This window comes from Tachypleus tridentatus, chromosome 12 (assembly GCF_004210375.1).
Source record: "Tachypleus tridentatus isolate NWPU-2018 chromosome 12, ASM421037v1, whole genome shotgun sequence".
Lineage (NCBI taxonomy): Eukaryota > Metazoa > Arthropoda > Merostomata > Xiphosura > Limulidae > Tachypleus > Tachypleus tridentatus.
In genome coordinates, this window is record NC_134836.1 from 14751291 (window position 1) to 14774663 (window position 23373).

At 34.8% G+C, this 23373-nt stretch overlaps 1 protein-coding gene across 7 annotated transcripts in view; it reads left to right on the plus strand.

The window, feature by feature from the left end:
• The window catches only part of cyc (basic helix-loop-helix ARNT-like protein cyc), a 163744-nt gene that overhangs the window by 62051 nt on the left and 78320 nt on the right, over window positions 1–23373 (plus strand). For 5 of the 7 annotated variants that reach the window (XM_076472610.1, XM_076472616.1, XM_076472611.1 and 2 more), the window contains 2 exons: window positions 12573–12638; window positions 13464–13621. In XM_076472610.1, coding sequence (XP_076328725.1) covers window positions 12573–12638; window positions 13464–13621 — 224 coding nt within the window. Of the gene's footprint in view, window positions 1–11564; window positions 11694–12572; window positions 12639–13463; window positions 13622–23373 lie in introns of all 7 variants that reach the window. The other 2 variants (XM_076472614.1, XM_076472613.1) reach the window with 1 other exon arrangement.

Genomic DNA, 23373 nt, shown 5'->3' on the forward strand with positions numbered 1-23373 from the left:
ATTTAGATATGTTTCTAACTGAAATTGTTAAATGTGTATTGCGCAAGTCCCGCCTGATCTCTTACTTTGTAGCAGATTTTTAAAGAGTAAGAATCAACAACATATGTTTTACGAAAACACCAGCGTATCCTCAAATATTGTTGGGCCAACTGAACGTTCTAGAATTTCACCTAAAGATTATAAATCGACTCACCGAGAAACAGTTTTAGAATATTGTTTGGTTGCTACAATCAGTATACTGTAAGCGTCGGAAGCTATAATTGTGACAAACGCTTATTAATCGTAAAACTAGAGATATTTGACCAGGAACAGGGGCGTAGATTTTGTACACCCGATGGGGGGGATGATTTTTGCAACCACTTATGTGGACTTTTCAATTTGTAAATTGGTAATCTCTAATTATGTGAACCTGAAAGCTGTAAACATGCAGTCACAGTGTAATCTTGTTGCCACGATACTTCAAGGTTTCCATGCAGGTTTGTATAAGTGAGGTGTTGTGAACAGTTTTCAAAATGTTAATAGAATAAAGACAAATGTGTCACAAATTAATGGCCACATGAATTTATTTCTGCACACTGCACGGTATAAAAGATGGCCATTATACTTGACAAGGTTACCAATAACTTTCATTGCAAGAATTACGTTTTCAAATATTAATAAAATTAGTAATTATCCTTGATAAGTTTATATCTATTGAAAAACTGTTCATGTTGTTTGATAAAAATAATTAAAATGTCTTTGCGAACTCTTGAAAATTACACATCAGTACAATGTAGCACATAAATATTCATACTTTTCATTGAAGTAAGATTCATTTAGTCCTCTAGTCTACATGTTCCCAAACGTAGACCTTTGTGATGATCTGTTTATGAATTCTTTCATAAGCTCTTCTATATTTATCTTGTCGATCTCATATTTGTGAGTGTGACAAACTTCTACATGGTTGAGGCGGCACTGATACAAAGTTGACCTTAACCCCGTCTTCAACCGTCTTAATGAAGAAAAGCTGCGTTCACATTCGCAGCTGGATACTGAACATACAAGCAAAATTTTCATGAGAAGAAACACTTCACTAAACATCTGCTGGCTTGTTTCATGCATTTTACAGTAAGCATCCTTCGCACCTTTCAGAGATACTGTTTTTGTTGTTTCTTTGAACATGGGCAACTGAAACTTGAGCCGTTGTGCAGAGATTTCTGGATAGAAGTTGATAACTGAACTGTTAATCTTGCCAGATGTGATCATGTTCTCAATTGCCGGATATTACCTCAAGTCATTGTTGTCTGCATTGGATCTAGTGGTCAGATGTTCTATGATTGTATCCACAAATTCAAAATATTGGCTTCTGGAGTAATCTCTAGCTGTTGCAGAATGGTGTGCTGAGCCATCACCTGTGATCCTTCTGCGAATGTGTGGTAGTTCAATAGACACCAGATCTAAGGAAGTTACCTTTTTCTCAGCTTCATCAAATATCTTGTTGTAATTTTCCTCTGTTCGCAATACCCACAGTTGATCAACTGTCATAGCAGATGCTTCAATCATGCCAGATACTGTCGCTGATTTTGCTTGGAATGCACGGTTTAGTTCCTCTAATGCAACTAATGGATGCTGAGCCATCAACAATCCTAAAACTGTCTTTCCTTTGTCAAATCTGTCCAGCAGACCTCGTGCTTTCACTGCTACATCTGATTTTTCATTTGCTAATTCAGACAAAGAATCAACAATGTCACTGTAGTGATCATTAGTACATGTAATTGCAGATAGGCAGCACAACCAGCGTGTTGGACATAGTGGGCGGATGTATTTAACTGGACCATCGTGGCTGTCTGACGATACAATATTTTCAAAGATTGTCTTGTATTTGCCTGACCTCTGAAGCAAGACACCAAGTTCATGTACCCACTGGATAGAATCTCGAACAAATTCACAAGCTTCAACTGCATGTTGCATTATTAAATTAGCCTTGTGTGCTCCACAGTGAAAAAACAAAGCTGACGGTTGCTTCTCCTTTATTTTTGCCTGGCATCCACTGTATGCACCACTCATGTTAGCGGCTCTATCATAAGTTTGTGCTCTTAATCCTGACAGTAGTAAATTGAGTTTAGTCAGTACATCAAGTATAGTCAAGGATATTGTTTCACCAGTTGTGTTGGAAATACTGTACAAACCAAGAAATATCTCATGGACGTCAAGGTTCTCATCTACGTATCGTACACATATTGCTTCCTGTTCGGCACCTGTAACATCTTGAGTGCCATCAACCATTAATGCAAAGATTTTACTTTGCTGCAATTCGTGTGCTATGTTCCTCAGTATTTGATGGCTGAACATCTTCATTATTTCATTCTAAGCCTGGAGGGATGTAAATGTGGTTTTTTTGACAAGTAGGCCGTCAACTCAGGATCTTCCTCTTCCATGAGCTTCATTAACTGCAGGAGTTTCCCCCGTATCAGTATGTCCACGTAATGCTAAACCTTGACGCAGTAAGTAACGTAAACTTCTAAATATTTTGGCTAGACTTCTTTTGCATTCTTCCTGCTGCTTTTTTTTTTCATCATGTAGCTGGACAGTCATTGCAGTTACATCAAGTGAACCTTCTGGAGATATAGCGAATCTGTGCTGAGAGGAGGATTAGTGTTCGTTGAATTTCTGTTTTGCCTTTTTCCAATTGCAAAAACTGGTGGATATGAAGGTATACTCCACTGGCCTCTTCCATTTCCGCCTTGGCACAATGAAAACATATGACTTTTTGAGTCTGATTGTCGAAGTGCAGCCATGGGAACTCATCAAACCACTTACCCTGGAAGTTGATATTTTGAGATTTTGCTTTCTGCCGTGGTATTAGTTGTGCGTCTGTATAATATGGCTTTCCACACTGTATCTGTGGAGTGTCAGATTTTTCATTACTGCACAAATTTGTTTCACAACTATCTGGTAGTTCATGATGTGCAATAGTTGCACAAGCATTTTCAGACTCGTCCTGTGATGAACATGGTATTTCCTCTGTATAGCAAGTTTTTATTACTTTACTTGAGGTTGTTAGATTATCTGCATCTGCATTGTCACTTATAGTACTAGTAACTGACTTGCAGAACTGTCTAATATCGGAAAGTTTCAGACGCTTGCTTGTCATAATTGGAATCTGTTTCCTAGATGACTCAACAGGCTAAAATACAGTCTTTATTGAAAAACTATAACGTACAACGAACGAAGATAGAACAGAATGGAAGTAAGAAAAAAATGCAAACGAACGTGGCAGGGGTTTAGTTTAGAGAGAGATAAATCTGAAGAATTCTCTCTCCAACTGGGGTGGTCAGGAACGTTGTGGTTCCTCTTCCGTCCCTTTAGGTGAAAAATTATTGAAACTTACATGGGGTTTTTTCTTTAATTTATTTTGACTCTATTAAGGTGAAGAAGTGAGGTGAACTATATGAGAGTATCACGAAAGAAGGGAGAACCGGATGAGGGCAGTATAAGTGAAGTAAGCCAGGCCTTGGCCCATGATCAGAATACCCTGGCGGCTGGCGAGTTGATTTAGAATTAACTATACCTGACTAAAACGGCTCTTTTCAGAGGATTGGACAAGAATGTTGCCTTGACTTGGATCTAAAGATCCAATACCAGAGTTTTAGCTGTGGGGGTAAACGGGAGTACCCCGAGAAAACCCACTTTCACGGCCTGGGCGCCGAAAAATTTACCCAGACCGTGCCCGGAAGTAGCTGGGAAGAAACACAAGAATAAAAAGAAAACTGATGGATTATGGCAGTGGTATACGTGGTGCTGGATGTTAGGTGACTAGAAAAACTGCTAGCGGCAGTTTTGTAGATCAGGTAGAAATTTCGTGTTGAACTTGTGTTCACACCTGAAGCTCATTGGTGATAGAGAAAAACGTGGTTTTGGTGGTGAAACAACTGGCTGTTCTCCTTCGGTTAGTTGTTCTTCGCTGGTCTGGGATGCTTTGTTTCTTATTATAATTTTGTTTTGTGTTTTCTGAGTGATGGTAGTATGTTTTTCTGTTTGAGCTGATGCGTCGATAGTTATCTGTTAATGGTCTGAGTCTGGCTGGTAGTTAAATTCCGTGAAACTGGAACTGAAGTCTGGAATGATTTGTCACTTTTCTTTCTTGGATTGCTAAATCTTGGCGTGTTGTTACCGGGAGTATTCGTCTTCTGGGTCGAGTTGTCTATATCTGCTTTCGTGTTGTTTCTAGCTGGTTCTGGACTCGGCGGTATTTCCGTAGTTTCTCGTTGGAAGTTGACCGTTGGTTGGCTATATTGTTTGGGCACTTGGAAGTAGGACTGAACTGTACAATGTATTTAAGTCAAACGCGCGGACCTCACAGTGACTACTGAGCCGACTGACCACCTGGGCATCGCTGGGACAATAATGTGTTCTAGTTACAACACAAGTTATTGCAAGTTTTTCGAAAAGTACTTAAACAATCACAAATATATTATATTCCTGTTAAAGCTCACCAAAAGGCAAACACGTTGTGATATAATGTCTATTAGCATGTCTGTTAAATAAAAACACCTAAACAAAAACTAGCAATACAATTTGAGTAGAGGCTTCAGTCCGTTGAAATCGTTCCTTTTGTGTTCTAATTATACAAGAAAATACAATATTTTTACTATCTATGATAAGAGAATATATTGTTCTTTTACCATAAAGCACCAGCATGTTATTAGAGGGCGGTGATAATCTGAAATTTCATGGATTAACGAAGGCCAAAAACACAGGTCTGATGAGGCCTGTTCTAAATTCGAGGCTCAGACTAAAGGGAGCGGAGGGAGGTGATGTAGGGCGCGTCTGGATCCGAGCGGCCCGATACTAAACGTACACTGTGGTCAGCGGCTTCGGCAGCTAAGGAGAGTAAGGCGTTCGACAATAAAACCGGCTAGACATGCATAAGAACAAATGGCGTAGGAAAGCCGCACAATATACACATAAGATTGATGTAGCTACAAACTACAAATAGCCTGCCAGATCTAGATCACAGGAGTTTACGCTTGAGAGTAATATTTTCGAATTTCATGCTCTATTCAATCTGCCTGATGAAAATTTTACTTAATCTTACACTACGTACAAGACGCAGGTAGATTCTGTGATAGTGCTTGCAATCCTTGCATGTATACTTAGGCCTACTGACTGATACTTACGAACTATCGCTTAGATCGAAAAGCTTAGAAGCACGCCTATATTAAATATGTACATTTCGGCTACTGAAAAAAGCCTACATCTAGGCCTAATTATGTAATTCGATTGGTAATAACACGAGAATCACAAGAAGAAACACACAATTTGTAGGCCTGTGATGCAATAAAACAGGCCCGGCATGGCCTAGCGCGTTAAGGCGTGTGCTTTGTAATCTGAGGGTTGCGGGTTCGCGCCCGAGTCGCGCCAAACATGCTCGCCCTCCCAGCCGTGGGGGTGTATAATGTGACGGTCAATCCCACTATTCGTTGGTAAAAGAGTAGCCCAAGAGTTGGCGGTGGGTGGTGATGACTAGCTGCCTTCCCTCTAGTCTTACACTGCTAAATTAGGGACGGCTAGCACAGATAGCCCTCGAGTAACTTTGTGCGAAATTCCAAAACAAACAAATAAACCAAAACAAAGCAATAAAACAATTTAACAGACCAAACTGTGGGGGGATGATTGTATGAATGAATGATATTTCTACGAGGATATTAGATATTTACGCCAGTTAAAAAACTTACGCACAAATGAAGAATAAGCTAGCTAGCATTCTCGTCAAGTGAAGTTTATCTGTGTTTTAACATGAAAGTAATTTGCGCCTTGTGAACAGTCGATAAAATATTTAGTTCCCGCTCCGATAAAAGACTCCGTGTTTGTAACATTTTTGTACCTGAATCATTATTTGTAATAACCGTTATTATACATTGCATTGTTGTTTGTATATTGATGTTTAATTGTATTAAGAAAGAAAATTGTTTATCAATCTCCTTGGCAAATATCATAAATTTGATACATATTGACATTCATTTAACTTCTAAATTTAAATTCTTGTTTCTGTTTATTTGAAATCGTAATAGGTAGTTTACGTAACATAATAAATCGGAAACTCGTCCGAGATTAATTTTTATACATAACACACGTTATGTAATAAAATTGTAACTCTATTGGTTACTTACAACTGTCATCACCATTTTTAGTTCTTTCTTAAGAAACTTTCGAAGTTTATACCAGCCACACCCAAAAGCATAGTTATTTGACGACATTTTTGTAAAATTTTGTTAATTTGCTGTACAGCTTATGTTTTTCACTCTTTATTCTCATTTAAAAAAGAAAATATTCGGTTGACTTGTCGTATAGTGGTATTGAAAGCTTATTTATCACAGAGTCGATAGACCCTGTATGGAGAGATGGCCAATGTACTTGATAGGCATAATACGAATAAGCGCACTAAAAATTCAACAGCGACAGAGTTTCACTTTAAAGGTGAATTTTACACAAAAAAGAAAACCTTGCAGTCAAAAGAACTACTCATACTGATTAATTTTGCAGGTTCACATTTTTTATAAAACATATGTGCTAATAAATGAAACATAGAACTTGGTGCAGAAAGAGCCCTTTCCAAGCGGCAATTCGAACGTTTTAGTTTTTACGTTTGCCGCTAGGAAATGTACTGTGACGTAATAGTTGCCAAACAAACCGCCAACGCCAGCGCGTTGAATGTAAATAAACATGGCCAGTGCATACGGAGAAACAGAGGCGGAGTCTGTTTTGACTTTGTGTTCTGAACAGTGTCGAGTAGCGCCATATCAATTCAAACCTACTCTGAACGAACCTAGAACAGTTACTTTTGACACAGATCTGACAAGTTCTAGTGATGAGAACAGTTCCATGAGAGAGAGTAGCGGAAATGTGAGTGATACTGAAGAAATAAGATTATATATTAAAACAACATGCTTTATGAGGTTTGTGAGATTTACATTTAATATGACAATGTCAAAGTACTGTGTTAAGATTAATTTTATTATGATGAGTTATGTAAATATGTTAAAGAGTTTATATTTGATTGTTTACAAGTCTACAATGTTTTTTTAAAAAAATACATAACATGTACTTGATTACTTCAACATGTTCAAGACATAGTCTTATTTCAATTTATCTTGAAATGTTAAATTTGAAAAATGATATTCTTCAAACTTTTCCATATGTAAAAATTATACAAAAACATCTACAGAATTATCTACCAGCTTTTAAACTTGGAATATACTCTATTTTGGATATATTTGTCCACTGTGTAGACTAGGAAATCAAGGTTTCATTGACTTTCAGGTGCCACAAATGCAAAACATGCTCATGAATGTGCAATGTGTATGTCTAGTAACATTCTTCAAAAACGTGCACTTTTTAAATTATTATATTATACTAGTTATTGTTTATCGCTTTATACTGCACACATACCTTAAAGTTTGTTCTTTTCGTGATGGCAAGGGATGGCTTCAGAGGGGTGGAACCTGTACGCTGCAGGCTGAGATTAGTCCTCAGCTCTACACGAGGAAAAATGGTGGGGACGATCCTGTCTGCTGCCGATGAGTTTTTCAGTCTGAACCTGCCTGGCTTAAACCCCACGGAATTCAACCAGTGGGATCCGACACAAAACATGAGCGTTCAAAGTGATCTTGACAAAGCTTTGCATGGTGTGAAGAGTCCAGTTCTTCCTATTGACCATCCGCATCCACTATCGCCACCTTGCCGGTTCCTTCTCCTTGCACGGAAACGAAAAGAAGATTTTGCCCGATGCTGAACCGTTTTTACAAACATAAGCAACGCAGTAAACCATGTTATCATAAAACAAACATAAAGTAGCAATATCAAGACAAAAAGTAGTCTCATAAAGTATGTAATCCGAAAGAAGCACCGATAGATTTACATAAAACACCAGCACTGAAAGTAAAAAAATGGTCGGCGCGCAACGAAGCATGTTTGGCAAATATTACGCCATAGTTGTAAAACGTCACGAAAAGAGCCGAACGACCGAGAGGAACTTGAGTTTGAGGACCCGCATATTTTGTTTCATTTTTTACTCAAAAACTAAAGTGTTTAAAAATATGGCAACAACGCAAGAATTATAACTAACCAAAGTACAGTTTCTAAGGCAATTATTAAATTTGTTGAAAATTCACCTTTAAAAGATCATTGTCACTCACTTTTTTTGTTTCGCAACCCAACAAGGCAAGAAATCATCGCTAAGATAACAAAGCAGAAAGTGACAAATTACCTAAACTGTTCATCTGTCTTTTTTCTTGTTTCAATCGAGATAACTCTACAACTACTTCATTGCTAAGGTCAGTTTACACTTAAATCAATTTTATGTGTACCCGAGCAATGCACTGTCATCATAACTAGTATCAAAACTTATAATTATACCCGCGACCCTCAGATTACGAGTCGCACGCTTTAACACGCTTGGCCATGCCGGGCCTGATATCTCCTGTGTTACATTGGGTAAAAACATGGCAAAGGCTAAAAAGTTGACAGAGTTTGAACGTGGCGGAATTGTCGAGCTGCAAAAGCAAGGTATCTCTCAACGTGCCATCGCTGGTGACATTGAGCGTAGTAAAACGAAACACCTCGGTTAAACTTTGCTGAGAGGCACCAAACATGGGACGTAGAAAAGTGGACGAAGGTTTTGTTCTCTGATGAGAAAAACTTTAACCTAGATAGTCCAGATGGCTTCCAACGTTACTGGCACGATAAGGATATCCCACCGGAGACATTTTCTACACGACACAGTGGAGGAGGTTCCATCATGATCTGGGGTGCTTTCTCCTTCCATGGAACAATGGAGCTCCAGGTTATACAGGGGCGTCAAACGGCAGCTGGTTACATTGGCATATTGGAGAGAGCATCCTTATTGACTGAAGGCCCTCGCTTGTAATGAAATGACTGGATCTTTCAGCAGGAGAATGCTGCAATCCACAATGCCCGCAGGACAAAGGACTTTTTCATGGCGAATAACGTGATTCTTTTGGACAATCTAGTGGGTTCGCCCGAACTGAACCCAATTGAAATTGTTTGGGGGGTGGATGGCAAGGGAAGTCTATAGAAATGGATGTCAGTTCCAAACAGTGCATGATCTTCGTGAAGCCATCTTCACCACTTGGAATAACATTCCAGCTAGACTTCTGCAAACGCTTATATCGACCATGCCAAAGCGAATTTTTGAAGTTATTCGCAATGACGGACTGCAACTCATTACTGGGACCTCTTGTTGGGCATTACCTACCCTGTTTAGGACTTTTTTTTGGTATGGTCTTAAACTTTTGACCAACTAGTATTTAGGCTAATTTCATAGTGTTCACATTTTCCCTATTAAATGCTGTAAAGGTTTTTTATTTTTATCTTCCCTTTTCGTATTTTCATCTTTCGAAGCTCCACTCAAATAAGTGGTTGAATCTAACAACGCAAAATGCATATTTTTTCTTTATGTTTAATGGCCTTAAGATTTTGGCCAGCAGTGTATATCAGGTGACTTCATAAATCATGTGTATAGTATACCACTTTGTTATTCTAGAATATTTAAATTATAAAGTGCGAGTAGTTTAAACTGTTCGGCTTTGTGATAATCGTGAATAGATTTAAATTTAGAATAAAATTATTTCCAAACGACATGCACTTATCTTTTTAATTTGGTGTAACAATGTCACAAAAAAATAAGAATTTGTATGTAAGCTATATCGTTGTTTCTTGCAAACAGTATTTAAATAATGGAATTTTAAACAATGAGCATGATGTTTATATTTCTGTGTTACTGGTGATTCACATTATCTTACTGTATTTACTTTTGTGATCGTTCTTACAACTTTGGTTGAGGAATGGCTAGCTCACATCAATGAAGAACTGAACCCCAAACATGGGTGTTAGAAGTCTACAACTTAAAAAGTACAAGCTACGGCAGAGTTACTGTGAACGTGATCAGAAATTTGATACTGATAAACTATACTGAACTATTTAAAAACTTTAAAACGTATTTTTTAAAAACGTTTTATGTGCTGGAAAGAGACTAAACCATTAAAGTGTTTGAAAGAAAATTGTAGCATGTAGAAAACTTTTTGGGATTGCTAATATTGATAACCTGGCTTTTTATTTTTTTAAATATATAACCTTCAAAAAAAGAAACGCAAAAGGCAAAATTTGAGACATATTGTTAACAAGTTTATTCCGGGTAGTTCTGCATGACATGTGTGAAACTTTGCACATTCACTGTTGAACATCCAAAGTCTGCAAAGGCGAAGTCCACGCTCACTAGTTGAAGTTTAACGTCACTCAACGTCAATAACGAGTATGCCCCCCGTGAGCATCAATAACTGCTTGGCATCTCCTGCCCATGGAAGCGATGAGATGACGAATCACATCCTGTGGAATGGCTGTCCACTCAGCCTGCAAAGCTGCTGCAAGCTGAGGTAGAGTCTGCGGTTGAGGTTGTTGCCGTCGTAGACGTCGGTCCAACTCGTCCCAAAGATGTTCGATGGGGTTTAAATCTGGTGATCTGGAGGGCCAGGGAAGAACGTTGATGTTGTGGTGTCTTAAGAAGACAGTGGTGAGTTGGGCTGTGTGGAGACTGGCGTTCTCATGTTGAAAAACGTCGTTGACGTTCACCATGATGGGTTGCATATGGGGCATAAGAATCTCGTCAACGGTTGCGTACGGTCTGATCGGAAATCCTACGCAGCCCTGGTATGGTTGAGGCAGTAGACGTCGCAGTGGTGGTCCTATCCCGAAGGTAACGTAACCGGATGTAGCGATCTTGTGCGGGCGTGGTCACACGAGGTCTGCCAGATCGTGGACGGTCACAAGTTGATCCATGTTGTTGGTGACGATTCCATAGCCTTGTGATGGTGCTTGGGTGGACATTCACAGCTCTGGCAACATCTGATCGAGATTCGCCTGCTTCCAAGCGACCAATGGCGTTGTTGCGTTGTGCTTCAGTCAGTCTTGGCGTAACTGTATTGCGTGTCGGTGGCTTAACACTGAGCTATGGAAACCGAGAACCCGTCACTTTTATAGGGATGTTGCACTTGCAGAACATGCAGATCTCTCAAACAAATTTATTGGACACGAATGCGTTTTGGCGAAAAATCCGATGTTTTCCTCCGTTTTCAAAGTGCACAACTTTTATTGTCATTTTGGTCTGACAATCAGTGCCTCAACACGTGTAACATCACATACTCTGATCTTGTAACGTTATTACATATATTTCTCTTTAAAATAACAAAAATATCCCTTTTGCGTTTCTTTTTTTGAAGAGTATATATAGAACATACTTTCATGCTCTTGCGTGTTATATTCATAAAGTACCCATGTCAGCTACTTCATACTATTGTTTTGTGTTTAATGAAAAAGAAAAATATACTTAGATGATAAAATACTTGTAGTTTCTGCTTGTGTATATAAATCAATTGTATACATGTTTTCAGCAGCTTTGAGATTTACATAAATGCATTTACCAGAAAATCTTTAAAAATGTGATGATTTAGCTAAAGTCATTTGAATTGTAAGATGATAATTGTATGTAATTTTCTCTGTTTTTGAAGGATTGTATTTTCACATTATCCTTGTGTGCATCCACGATTTTGATCTGCTCCAGTAAGCTGAATAAAAAAACAAACAAACGTTTTGATTGAGCTGAAGGTTGAATCCTCTTTAGCTATTGCTGTTTGCTGGTGAATAATTTTTTTTATATACTCAATTCTAAACACCTTTCAGTTACTAACCTTTTACATGCAAGGTTCTTCTGGTCTCCAGCCTGTTAAATGCAAGTTTTCTAGTTCAAGATTTTTATTTATTATATTAAGGTATTCACTACCTAATTTTTTAACACGTAATCAGGTGATGAAATCAAAATGAGCATTCTTGCTAACATAGATAGAACCTATGAACTCCAGAATTCAGTGTTTGTAAGTGATTACCCATTATTTTTACATAGGTGTAAGTGTTTCATCTGTGACAAAGATAAAACTCCTTTATAAGCATAAGTGAAATAAGTAAACATCTTTAGTTGTTTTACAGAACATTTTAGATTTCCTGATAAAGGGATATTGTACTTGAGATACCTCCAGTAAGTGTATGTTTTTGGTATCTGTGTTTTAATGGCTTTCTTGTAACCCTTTTATTTTGTGTTTGTAGCTATCATACGTGCATTATAGTAAAAGATGAAGTGTTTCATCAAGACTTGTATTCCTCCAATTCAGCATATTATGCTATATCCCTTTTTTAACTTTGACATTTTTGGGGACATTTATTAGCAAACAGTAGTTTAAAATTAAAGTAGAATCCTGATGGTAATGAAACTTAAATTTTATACATAGTGAACATTTTATATTTTAATGTATCTCAGAATGGCTGGTATGGGGTTTAACACTTTTATTGATAAGGAGGGAACATCGTTTTGATCTTCCTGGGTCATCTTCAGTTTAAGTGGGTTTCTCGTCATCAGTAATTTTGTATTTTAGTAATTTTATACTAGTTTTTAAACAATATGAATACCAACATAGTTCAAAACTTTAATAACATATACATATTGTTATTTTTTCTTGTTTTAGTGATGCTAGTGATATGGAAGATGAAGACGTGAAAGTTCAAAAATTAGAGAGTGAACAAACAAAGAGGTATTTGAGCATTTATCATTCATTTTGTTATCTTGTTATTTACCAAATAGAGATTAACAATGATAACAAAGTACATAACGTTGTTGTTAGTGCACATAGGAGAGAGAATCTGTGCAAAAATGCATGCATAATTAATGAATCTATACATTATAATTAAGCAAAATTAATATGTATATATTTTTTTCTTTACTGCAGTGTTTCTTAATGAGGATACTGCTATTGTTGATGTTTGCAAATATCAGAGGTATAAAATATTCATATCATGTTGTTAGTGTTTTGAGAGTTTTTATTATCAATTAAGGGCAATTCATTAATTTTTGAAACAAATTTTGTTTCTTCTCTTTATATCTGTGAAGTTTATGAACATCACTTGTGTAAGCATGATTTGAAGAAATAATTTAATTCCATGAAGTAAATAATAAGTCATAAAGTTAACTAGATTAAAATTTCACAAACTTATTTCCAGATGAGTGTAATTTACTTTAGGACTGTTGTTATATAGTTTTTTGCAGCATTTAGATTGAGGAGTATAAATAACCTTAATAAAAGAACTAAAAGAGCAGAGATTGTTTCCATATGTTATAAACTATTGACTTTAAAATATGTTTTTTTAATAAGTGTGTATATTTTTGTATGTATTTTAATGTATGTATTTTGTGTATTTTAATGATGACACGTATACATTTTTATTGTTGCCATAATAACCATAGTTAATCATTCCTAAAACTTTTCATACATCAGACAACATCATATATTGAACAGTTATTCATATATTAAGACTATTTTTTTGAAAAAGATTTTTGTAATGTCTACCATAATCTATAGACATAATCATAGTGAGATTGAAAAACGTCGAAGAGACAAAATGAACACATATATCACTGAACTCTCCTCAATGGTACCCATGTGCAATGCCATGTCTCGTAAGTTGGACAAGTTAACGGTTCTTCGAATGGCAGTTCAACATATGAAAACATTAAGAGGTAAGTTTTCATTGGTCACTTTTAAAACTAGTTACAAGGTTAGATCATGCAGATTCCCTAGAAAGTTTAATTTAGATATGATCTAAACATGGAAATCGTAGAGGTGAATTGTAACGTGAGGTAAACTTAATTGTATAATTTAAGAATAACGAGGCAATTGCTAGTCCATTTAGAGTATCCTATCTAGTGAAATAAACTTTAGAATGAATTATAAAACATTTTAAGACATTAAATATTTTCATCAGTAAAAGTCAGCTTGTAAGCGGTTTGAGGCCAGCCAAAACAAGACAGTTAGCTAGCTTAAGTGAGGTTTAACAATATCAACTCAGAATTAATCTACTCATCATGGACCTGGACCATCAATAAAATATTCATTTCTAGACCAGATAGAAGACTCAGTATAGTTTGTAAGTTTGTAAAACTTGTATGTAAATCAATCTTTGTAATAACCATTATCATAAAATTTATTGTTGTTTGTGTATTAAAAAATATATTTGTGTTTAGAAGGAATATTGTGTGTATCAGTCTTGTTGGCAAATATCATAAATTTGATATAAAATTAAAATATCTCGCTACTTGAAATTGTAATATGTAACACATGTAACATAATAAATTGGAGATTTATTCAAGATAAATTGTAATATGTAACAATGCATATTAATTTGACAGACAGTTAAATCATATTTAGATTTTACTGTTATACTTTAGTTAATTATATATTAAATTTAGTATACATTAAATTTAGCCAACACTATATGCATCACAGAAAAATCAATAAAGACGTTATGCACTTGATTTAATGTTTCACTAACATTAACCAGTTCCCTACTAAATTGGATATAGAAACTGTTAATAAATTGGAAAAACACAAACAGACAAACTGAAACAAACTACAAAACAAAGAAATCTATTTACTCGCACCATCCCATGTGTTTAAAATATTAGTGTACCTTTGTCAGAAATTTTGAAAAGAATAGCACATAAGTATAATCTTAACACAACACCAAGATTAATTTTCGTCCCTTGAATAAAAACTAAACACATTGAGAAAATTGTATAAGGAACCCATCTAACCAAGAAACATTTACAAAATACAGTGAAACACTTGTCCAACCTTTTACATAGGTGAAACAGGACATAACTTGAAGATCAGAATAAAAGAACACCCGAAACCCCCTTCCCAATTCATGAGCATGTAAGTGAAAATAAAGTTTCTCTGAATAGAATGTCACAGTTCTAAAAAATGAACCTGACACTAACAGATTAAAAATGGGAGAAATTTATTAATAAAATCAAACAGCCCCACAATTAACAAATACCCAGGCACATCTCTATATTTTTTATCATTAATTCCTCACATCTTCTTTAGCTTATGCAAATATTTTGCACAAAATATTTCATAGTTTTTTATATTTATTCATCTTTCTATTGTTTTTGTTTAGCCATACATAAATAATCTGTAAAATTCATGCAGATTAATATTTACATAAAAAAATAATTACAGTTAATTCTAGAATTTAAATATATTGTTTGAATGTTGATTTAAATACAGAAACTTTCTTTACTGCAAAAACTTGTGTACTTGATGATGATCACACCAGTAATCAAAACCTGTTCTGAAAACTAATCTTACTTACTGTAGAAGAAGTTAACTGTAATAAATTATTTAGTGAGATTCACATGTGCTTATTCTCTAATTGCCTTTATAATGTTTCTTTGGAACGAATTGTATGATCTGCAGCACCAGTGGTTTCTGCTTGCCCTTTACTGCCATTCTTGTGATTAAGAACAGCATGCTCACTGTGAAACCAGATCCCACATTCATACACTGAACTAGATAAGATAAAACTAACCTTTACTTTTAACCATTAGCAATCATCAACATTGTCATTTCTTTTCTTAGGGATCCTCTTTCAGTTAAAAATTTATTACTAACAGTCATGCAGATACTTTCTACTGAACACTAGTATAGTACAGCCTGCATTTTTTCCATTTTAAGCTCTTCAGATTAACCTGAAGATGACCTAAGAAAGTCACAAAGTTGTTCTGTGCTTTATTTTAATTGAAGTTTTAATACCCGGTATAGCCGTCTTGAGAATGCAATTTTACTTCAAGTAGGTTTCTCGTCATCATGAAACAAACACAAACTTTGTCATTATAATGTTTTAAGCTACTGTCTATTTATTTCATATACTAAATTTTACTCAAACATTATGAAACAAAACTAGTAAAACTGTTTTCTCTCAAACAAAGTGCTGCACTATTTTTATAGTAAAACAAGAAATCTATGTTTTCTCTCCGACTCTGCTACTCTTATTTGTATTATCTGCTGAAAAGTTTAATTTAAAGAATAAAACTTTCACTTACAAGTATTAATAAAAGTAACAGGAGCATCTTCTTGAAATAATATCTTGCAGGTCAGTAATCACAGCTATTTTCATACCACAACGTCTTAACATCCAGATCAAACCCTTTCTTTCCAGTTTAATGTGACGTAGTAATTATTTATTATACAACTGATTTATTCATTTTGTACAACATTCATGAATGATTTTCTCTAATAATCCTATACGTATTTGTAACAACATGTATATTTATTCATTGTGTAATGTTCATTAGAGGTTGTCATATACACTAATAACACAGGCCAGTGAATTTAAACTTCATGAAAGTTTTTTTTGTTTTAATAATGAATTTTCTTTAATTCAGCTATGCAGATTTTGAAAATAACAATTTTTTTTTCTATCACATGAGGATATTTTACAAATCTGGAAGAAAAACTTGCTTTGATCATATTTATAACAAATAATATTGAAAATAAGAAATAATGTGAAAGTGCATGTATAAATAAATACTATCAAGAAATGACATGTCGTGTTAGTTTTAAAATGATTGATAAGACTCACATTATGATTGGTCTAGAGAAGTTTATAGCCAGTGGTTGTCAGCATTTTAAGCATAAAAAATGTGCCCCAATTTCAGTGAAAATGTTTCACTTTTGTAAAAGTACACATGATGTTTTGTGGAGAAAAAGGGATATCATTTTTTTTATTCAGCATACAGGAGTTACCATAGAACGTGAGAAAATTTCAAGATGATGAAACAGTAAAAATTGTCTTTGTTTACCTTTCTGATACCTGAAAATAAAAATAATCAGAGTCCAACTTTTTAACTAAGACATATTAGCTATGAATTCTTATAAAGATTTATTATTTGTGCTGTTATTGTAACATATATCAGGCTATTCTCAGACAAAATACAACTGCTTCATAGCATGTAGAGAAGTTCTACAGTTTCTTTTGAGGTGTACCAGAAACACATATCTAGCAAAGATTATGTGGCATTCTACATGGATCTGTTATTATTTTGCTAGATCATGTGAGTAAATTTTTTATAAAATGTCTGTGACAACTTTGCCTTGGAAACAAATCACCTAGTAGTTCAGAAGGCAAGGGTTATAACAACTTTTTAATGGATTTTTTGATCTGCTGACAATTATCATCAGTTTTATCTACTGGCACACAAACCATCTAAAACCGTGTTAATTGAGCAGCTATTATCTGATATCTTGTGGCTAACTCTTGTCAGACAATTCTTCTTGATGTTTGAAAAAGTAGTGTCTACAAAGTCCTTGGGGTACAGTTAATTTTGTGGTTAACAAACTATCCTAATGTCCCATGATTATATGGTAACTGTACAATATAGAGCATATTTGGCAATATATCTCAATAATTCAGAAAGAAAGAATGGTTGACATCCTTTCAATTGTGTTTTTCAACAACTACCATTTTCATTTGTGCAAACTGTTGATGCCTTAGGCATTAAATGTACTTAGACTAACCATCATAGTTTATTGATAATCAAGTGGAAATCACACAGTGCAGTATATACACTGTGTGGTAAACATCACTTAATATATTGGTGAGGAAAATGATTGCTGCATCTTTTTAGTGAATGGAAACAACCTATTAGTCATCCTGTCTGTATGGTGTAAGTGGCAATTACCCTATGTATTACATACACACTTGGTGTCTTATGTCAGTATGTGGAGTCTCAAAAAACAAGAGTTGTGACACTCTTTCAGTCATTATTACTTCAAACTTCGTAACTCTCCTAGCTTGCTTTTGGGTTCAACTCTGGCTTTATCAGTTGGGAGATTGGTGGCAGCATTTATGTGGACCATCAGAGAATAATCTTGCCCCTTGAGTTGACATTTTCTCATATGATTCTCAGCTCTTTTTCCTTCATTTTCAGGGTCACAGTAGACTAAGGCTGTGCTTTCTCTTTACTTTAATTATATTTTGTATCTCTTGATCAAGCAAATTCACCATAAATTCATTTGCTATGTGTGAACATAGCTGGTTGATGTGTACAGTGCACTTGCTTGTATTCTTTATCAGCTTCATCTTGTATATTAATGTTTTGATTTATTTGAGAATAAGATGGGGTCTAGAGGCTTTCTTACTGTATGTATGTATATACATACCAAATCTCTTGTGTTGCATGACAGCCTTTTATACCTATCAATGTGTAAACTTGTGCATCACGTGATACAGGTCTTAACCATTCTACATATTCACATGGAAAGTGTGAAACGTCTGCTCTTGGTGGAAGACCTTATATCACATTTGTAAGTGATAAAACATTGTGATATTGAACATCAGCATGTATAGTGAACAACTTGTTTGACTGTTCAGTTGTTTGATATAACAATAAGATATAAGATAAATGCTCATCCCAGTCAACAATCTTAGAATGCATGCACTTGACAATCTGTATCACCTTTTCCACTAACCCATTGGACTAGAGATGATAAGATAAGTTTACATATTAAACATATCTAACACTTTACATAACACTTGTAACAGTTGGCTAGTAATGATAGCCTCTTAATCCAAGTGGATCTTTTCAGATCCTTTGAACCATGTTATCCAGTGTTTTGCCATTGCCTGAGTCATGGACTTTGCTAAATTAAAAGATAATTCATGACCCATCTTTTTGAAATATCAAGGCCCATGAGTATGCATAGCTGACTTTTTTTTTTTTTTTTGAACCTCACAACTCTTAAGATCATTAGCAGCAGTACAGGATAAGAACCACTAGTTGATGGTTGATACAAATAGTACAGCATAGTTTTATGCACTTGTAGCTTCTCCTACAATTTGCATATATTATGTATATCCAATGTTGTGTATTATATTTTATTTTGGATGAGTCTCTGATTTATTATGTTATATATATTAGGTATTAAGATTTTAAATAGCCAGAAATTTTAATTTTATTTTAGAAGTTAATTAAATGTTAATATGTATCAAATTTATGATATTTGTCAACTAGTTTGATACACACAGTTTTCTTTTTTTATACAAATATATCTTAATATAAAAAATTATAATAATAGTTATTACTAATAGTTATCACAAATGATGGTTTATATATAAGAGTTTTATAAACTTATGGACAGTACTGATTGTTATATCCGGTTCAGATCTCAGTATTTTATCTACATTCTAGGTTCACTAGTGAACCAACAGGAGGTCAACACTCCTTCATGCACACTAACTCTTCTCATGAATTTGCACTTGTGAATTTTCATTCTTTCCTTGGCACTGTTAATCAGAGTTGATTATATTTATTGTCTTATTGAGATTTGCATTATTAATGAAACTGATTTTCTTTTGTTTCAAAAGCTTTAATTTTCTTATCATAACTTCTCAAATTATGGTGGCTTATACTTATTCCTGAGTGTGAGAAATTGTTTTCAGCTAGGCCTTATTTCTGCTGTGGCTTTTGGAGGCCTTTTAACTTTCAGGGTTGTTGCAGCCATTGTTCAACATGCTATGGATTATCACATGCTTAATAGGCCTTCTTCTCATATCTCATTGGTTGAATTTCTTTCTTTTCAATTGGAAATGATCTGTTGTACCACTTCCTTTGCTTTGTACTACTTTGCCATTTGTGAAGTGACTTTAGTCTTTCCACTCTGTTTCTGAATTTCTTTCTCATCTCTGTTCCTTTCCACCTCTTATGCCTGTGTTCATTATTGTTTTTCATTTTCATACTTTCTGGCCCATGATTTTTGGGTTTATTTTGTCTAATATCCATTAATTTTCATTACATAGAATTTGTATTGTTTTGTTTCTCTAGTAGTCCTTCCCTGCATGTTTTGGATTATTTGTGTTTATACCACATAATCATATAAAATAATGAACAAAAAGCAGTCAAGATAATACCATCTGTATGCATTCAATTCATAATACTTGCATAATATATGTTTACCAGTTTAATGGGTTATTTATTTAAGCTGTGACATTCAGTTACCAATGCTGTATATATGGTCAATTGCAAATGTAATGTTGTGTTGATAAATGGCAGGATGATCATCATGACTAGTGATGGCGAGAAACCCACTTGGATGATGATGACCGAAGAAGGACGAAACGTTGTTCGCTTCTCTACATAAAAATTTTCTCAACCCAAACCAACTGTTTTTACATACATATTTTTCTCCACAAGTGGGTTTTCTTGTTATCACTGAATTGTATTTGTCAAATGGGATTAACATGTTTATTAGTCAAACTCACCCTTCTTAGGGGTTCAGTCCTTTATTTCCTATTTCACTTCCTGGTTTCCAATTTTTGCATTTTTCACCCTTTTTTCTCTTTCTACCATTCTTTTCTCCCTCTTTTACTTTCACCTTTTATCTGTGATACTTCTTTGTGTTTCTGATGGCTTTTGTGAATATTAATTCCACTCTATTTGGCCTTTTTCACTTCTGCTGTACTTTGTTTCCCATCTATCAGGACTCATTGGGTTTGGTTCCTTTGCTCTATACTGTTTTTCTTTCTTCTTTATGTGTATAGGTTATTTGTCTGGCTTCTTTTTCTTGCCTATATGTCTTCAGTGGTGTTATTTTTACCCTGGTGATCTGATCTGATATTCTACAACTTTTTCCTCATACTATTCCCAGGTTTCTCCCTTTCTAAACATTACCCTTTACTCCTGTTCCTTGTATAGATTATCCTCCATCTCACCTTTCCATTTCTGATTCCATACCATCCTCTTCTTTTTTTTTTTTTTCCTCTCTATCAAAAGTCTTATTCATCACTTCTCTTTCTTGTGACTATTGCATTTGTACAATTATGTGGGTGCCTTTCTTTTTTTCTGCTGTTTGTCTCAGTATTTGCTGATAGCCAGAGTTTCATTTCTCCACCTTAGTTTCTTTCCATACTCCTTTTCTCTTTACTTTCCTTTCCACTTTGTCTTCTCCTTCCTTTGATCCTATCTTTGATTTCTTGTCCAGTCTGTGGTTGGCCATTGTCAGTTTGTCACACCTTCCTACACATCTCTCATGAGACTTTCTCCCTTTTCTCTGTCTTGTCTTTTTTATTTTATCTTCACCATTCCTGACATTTCCCTTGTATTTGCTGGCATAATGAAGGTTTTACTTGCCATATTCATAATACATTCTTTTTCTTTGACCATTTATTTCTGCTAACCAGCTATTGGATGTTTCTTCTTCTTCTACCTCCTCTTTTTTTTATGATACTCCATTTTGGGAAGGGGATTGTCTTGGGACCTAAGTCCTTTGCCACAAATACTTAAACAAGATCTTCCATTTTTTTGGTGATTCCATTCCTGCTCCTACTAGTGGTTTACTTGGTCATGATTCAGATAGTCTTTTCCGTAGCCTTTTCCTGTTCCAACCATCCTTGTGGCTTTGTTTCCCATACCTGTTTGTTTTTGGATGTTTAATATACACTTCTGAATCCATTCACATAAATTTGCCCATAGCTTTCATGTTCTTGTGAAGCTATCTCTCTTAACCTGTTCTTATTTTATCTACCTTTCTTATAAGCCTGTTTCTCAAAACAAATTCTTGGTTTTAACCATTGCTAGTTGTCAGGCAGGTTCTGTCCATGGCCCCTTTTCTTTCCTGATACAAAGCAGTATTTTTTCACCTGTCCTCTCCATTCTGTTCTGCTATTTTTACTCCTCCATCCTCCTTTCTTTGCTTTCTTGCCTGTAAAGACTTCATTGAGATTTTGCCTAATGTTGTGCATGCCCCATTCAAGCTGTTTACCTTTTTGCCTTTTTTTTATTCTTTTTTTTATCCTGAATTGTTTTTTCTTACTTTCTTATGATTACTGTTATTTCAATGTCTCATATTACACTCTCTTTCATTGAACTTATCCTTTCCTCTACCTGGATTGTTCCTTTCTTTTTCATACTTTTGACTACTAAGGGGTAAATTGTGCTTCTTTCATATCTCTCTTCTTTCCGTCTCTCTCCTATTGGACCACCTAAACTAGGCTTGGCTCCTGTATCTTGTTGGACTGTTTCATGTGTCTTTTCATGGACCTATTACTTTAGAGTTCTCTATTTTCTTCTGTTCCTATTTTGGGACCCATCTTTTTTTTTTAATTTATTTTCTCCTCTGTTTACAAGATTGATCTGTTGACTCCTATATTGACATGTTTGTCATGGGATGTGGATGACCACGTTCTATTTGTCACTTTTCATTCTCTTCCTTGCTGGCTCTTGGAGGAGGTGCTCCAGGTATGTGGACTTCCTTTACACATTTATCTTCTCTATACATTCTGATTGTTTTATCTCCTGATAGATTTTGGCTTTCTTGGCTTGCCATTCATTCATTACTTTATTATCTGTTAGATAAACAAGACTATTTAGTTTAAGAGGTGTTTTATAGTTTATTTTATAATTTAGTATTTAATGATTTGTCTTCTGCTGGCACAGTGGTAAGTCTATGGATTTATAATGCTTAAATCAGGGGTTTTATTTCCCTTGGTGAACACAGCAGATAGCCCAATATTGCTTTGCTATGAGAAAAACATACACACATTTAATGATTTGGTTTTCATAACAAAATTATTAAAAGTTAATTATTTTAAAAGCAATAGTTATGACAAGTTTTGTTATGTAACTTGTATGAATTGTACATTGTGTATGCAGTTCAGTTGTTGTACTATGTTTTAGTAATATTGTTGATGTCATCTTACTTGAAGCTTCCAAGTTATGTGTAATATTGTTGCTACAAGAGGGATAAATAGTTCTAATTTTTTCTTTTGCACATTATAAATATGTGCAGATACAGCAAATTAAGGAAGATAGAAAAAAGTTAGTTAGTGAAAGAAAACATGAAGTTATCCAGTGTATGACTAATTAGCATTAACAAGTAATTTCTATAGTGAGTTTTACAGCTGTATTGTAACAACAGAAGTATGAAAAATAATTTTTCAATTTAATTCTAAAATAACTAAATCAGTCTGTGTGCACCTTTGATTGAAAAAAAGTGACCTTGTTTAAAGCTCTGGATACAACTGTGGTAACCACCAAAAGAAGTTAAATTTAAGTCTGAAAAATGTTAAATTAATTAAAGCAAAGCCAGACTGCATCACTATTAGTCTGCCTGTAATGGGTGGCATTTAACAGAGGTAAGGAGAAATAACTTACTTTGTCAAAGGTTGATCTAAAATAATTGAACCTTCCTGTGTGTATTTTGATGAAAAGTAGACAGTTTAAAGTTCTGGATACAAATGTAGTAACCCATGGGGTAATGTAAGCACATTTATCACAGACTGTATAATGAGAAAGATAGAGAAGAATTTGTTTTGTCAGTTGGGTTCTAACTGAACCAGTCTGTGTGGACTTTTGACAAGAAAAGAAAATTATTTAAAGGTTTAGATACAACTGTGATAAACATTAGTTTAATAAAGTTTTGTACATATGCT